Source organism: Amphiura filiformis, unplaced genomic scaffold (genome assembly GCF_039555335.1).
Source record: "Amphiura filiformis unplaced genomic scaffold, Afil_fr2py scaffold_33, whole genome shotgun sequence".
NCBI lineage: Eukaryota > Metazoa > Echinodermata > Ophiuroidea > Amphilepidida > Amphiuridae > Amphiura > Amphiura filiformis.
Genome location: NW_027305497.1, coordinates 1248231 through 1251105, shown reverse-complemented (window position 1 = coordinate 1251105; position 2875 = coordinate 1248231). Strand labels below are relative to the sequence as shown.

Sequence of the window (2875 nt, the reverse complement as noted above, 5' to 3'; positions counted from 1 at the left end):
ATAATGCCAGTTTGTCTGAGCTCCGTTTCTTTAATTATTATATATTTTCTCAGGCATGCATCCTCTGGATCCTCGCATTTAATATATCAAATTGACTGATGTTCTGCCAGGACACAGCAGATAGGCCGCCCTCTCTAATTATAATTAACATTACATTGGCCGTGAGACATTTTCGAGAGAATAAAATCATTACATGTTCAATTCGCCGGTAGATCCGGCATGAGCTGTTGTGGCGTGTGGTGGTGAGCTATACGACATGTAATCGTTAGTGCACGCTGGTTCGAATCCGAACTGTTCTGATTTTTTTCTCTCCTTTATTATAATGCCAGTTTGTCTGAGCTCCGTTTCTTTAATTATATTTAATTCGATCAGAATGCAAAGAGAAGTCCTTGTCCTCCTGAAAAAAAAACACCTGGCAACACTGGGGAGTGGGAAATGGCTGTCCACCGTAGTGGAAATGGGGTATTAAAGCAGAGGATCAAGTTTGCGAGAGCGAGGATAGATGAATAGATGGAGGGAGGGGAGGATATGGAGTGGTGGTGGTGGTGGTGGTGGGGTAGGGAGAGCCAACAGATCAAATGGGTGTTACGCTTTGTGTTCTAATGGAAATATAAAATTGACAAAGCTAACGTTTACTGGAATAATTGAGCTTTTATTATAATAATCCGGGATAATAATATAGGCCTATCACAAGAATATTTAATTGAAACATGTTTAGAAGTATAATATTAGCGTATAGCTCATAACATAAGCCTAAAGTCGTATGCAGACTCCGAGTATTAGACGTAGCCTACAATATTGTATGTAACATATATCTACGTTATTTAATCTATTGCCATTCTATTTCCAGTAATGTTTAAGTTCTAACGAATGTTTGATGACGAAAAATCGATAATATGTTACATATAATATCTAGCAGAAATATATTATCGATTTTACGTCATCAAACATTCGTTAGAACTTTTAAGTTTTAATGTTTAAAAACATTACTGGAAATAGAATGGCAATATATTATATAAGAAAGTTTAACTTACGTCTCACGACTTAATATTTCAGAGCTGCGGTAGCCTGCGGCTTGCATCCACAAGCCTTCGGAGCCACTGGTTTATTCCGTGGTCGTCACGTGACCGCTGGTGTTTCTCGGGTCACATGACTTGATGATGTTGTCATAGCTGAGAGGGAGGATGTGCCTGCCCTGGTCCCTGTTCAGGTTGCAGTCTCGTCTCTTGATGTGAATGGCTTCGCGCACTCCCCTACGGTACCAGTCACTTTCGCGGTCCAACACGCGGACATTGTCCCAATCAATGCGGTGCTTAGCCCTCATAGCGCGCTCTCCAACCGGAGAGCTAGGTCTTTCATGTTCCTTGAGTCTATTTCGTAGAGGGCGGGCACTCTCACCAACATAGGTTGAATCACAGTCAGCACACTGGAGGCCGTATACCGCACCTGATTTATCCAATTTGTGTGTGGGATCTTTCGGTGACACCAGTAAAGAACGGAGTGAGTTCTGTGGCTTAATATGAGTTGTTATGTGATGAGATTTGAACAGACGTTGCAGGCTTTCAGTTACTCCCTCCGCGTAAGGGAGAGTCACGCTGCCTTTGTTGGGGTGATCAGTGTTCTTGTTACGACTGCTGCGCCTGTTGCTGTTAATGCGGTTGTTTGCTGTGTCCCAGGCCCACTTACGGTAGCCACATATAGCAAGAGATTTGCGGATACCGGTTATCTCCTCTTTCTTGTCGTCCTCTGTGGTTACAATGGTGTTAGCCCTGTCAACTAAAGCCCGCACCACACCTAGTTTGTGCTGGAGAGGGTGGTGGGAGGAGAAACTCAAATACTGGTTGGTGTGCGTGCTTTTGCGGTATACTTGAAATTTGAGTGAGCCATTAGGAGCGCGTTTCACCAGAACATCCAACATAGCGAGTTGACCGTCGTCCTCGCGTTCCATAGTGAATTTGATCGAGGGGTGGAGAGAGTTGATATGGTTTGTGAAAGCTGTAACTTCCGATTTCTTAATGATAACGAAAGTGTCGTCGACGTACCTCCCCCAAAATCGCGGCGGATTGGGATAAGATGATAGTGCCTTTTTCTCAAAGTCTTCCATGAAGAATTCCGCGATAATTGGGGAAACTGGTTGGCCTATCGCTGCACCTTCCACCTGAGCATAGAATTCGTTGTTGTACTGAAAATCGGTGGAGTTGAGAACATAACGAAGAAGACCAGTTATGTGATTGACAGTCATATTGGTGCGTTGGCCCAGCGAGGCATCACTTTGTAAACGCGATTCAATGATGTTGATAGTTTCGTTGATAGGTGTGCAAGTGAAAAGAGCTGTGACGTGATAGCTCACTAATTGTTCATCCGGCTGAACAACAAAGTCTTCTAATTTTGTGACTAAGTCCTTGCTATTGTGGATGTGGTGCTCTGTGTTACCAATAAGCGGCGAGATTATTTCGGCAACATATTTGGAAGCGTTGTATGCGATGGAGCCACGACAAGCAACTATGTCAATGGCAATAGATTAAATAACGTAGATATGTTACATACAATATTTTACGTACAATAAACAGTCTGCATAGTACTGCTTTATTCCCATTGCATTGGTCATCGCCCAGAGATGTAATCCATGTTTATTCAAACTAAGCGCCTATTGTATTGAAGTGTTACCAACAAAGCACTTCAGCAAACAAAAGGGAGAAATTTGTTGCAGTCGCTTTTACATACCCTTCTTTTGATCACCCATTGATACACTTCCCTAGTTTAAACAACAAGACGCTGTTGGTACAGAAACCAATCTGACGTTCGCGTTGAAGTGAATTTGAGCAAGAAATCCAATCGATATTTTTGAAGTTGCCGTTAAAGTTCCAGTAAAGTT

At 42.7% G+C, this 2875-nt stretch overlaps 1 protein-coding gene across 1 annotated transcript; it reads right to left on the bottom strand.

Annotated features, from left to right (window-relative positions):
* Positions 1-1105: 1105 nt before the first annotated feature.
* Positions 1106-2242, bottom strand: LOC140143945 (uncharacterized). Its single transcript, XM_072165782.1, has one exon. It carries the CDS (start codon positions 2240-2242, stop codon positions 1106-1108), a length of 1137 nt encoding a protein of 378 aa, XP_072021883.1.
* Between the last annotated feature and the right edge of the window lie 633 nt (positions 2243-2875).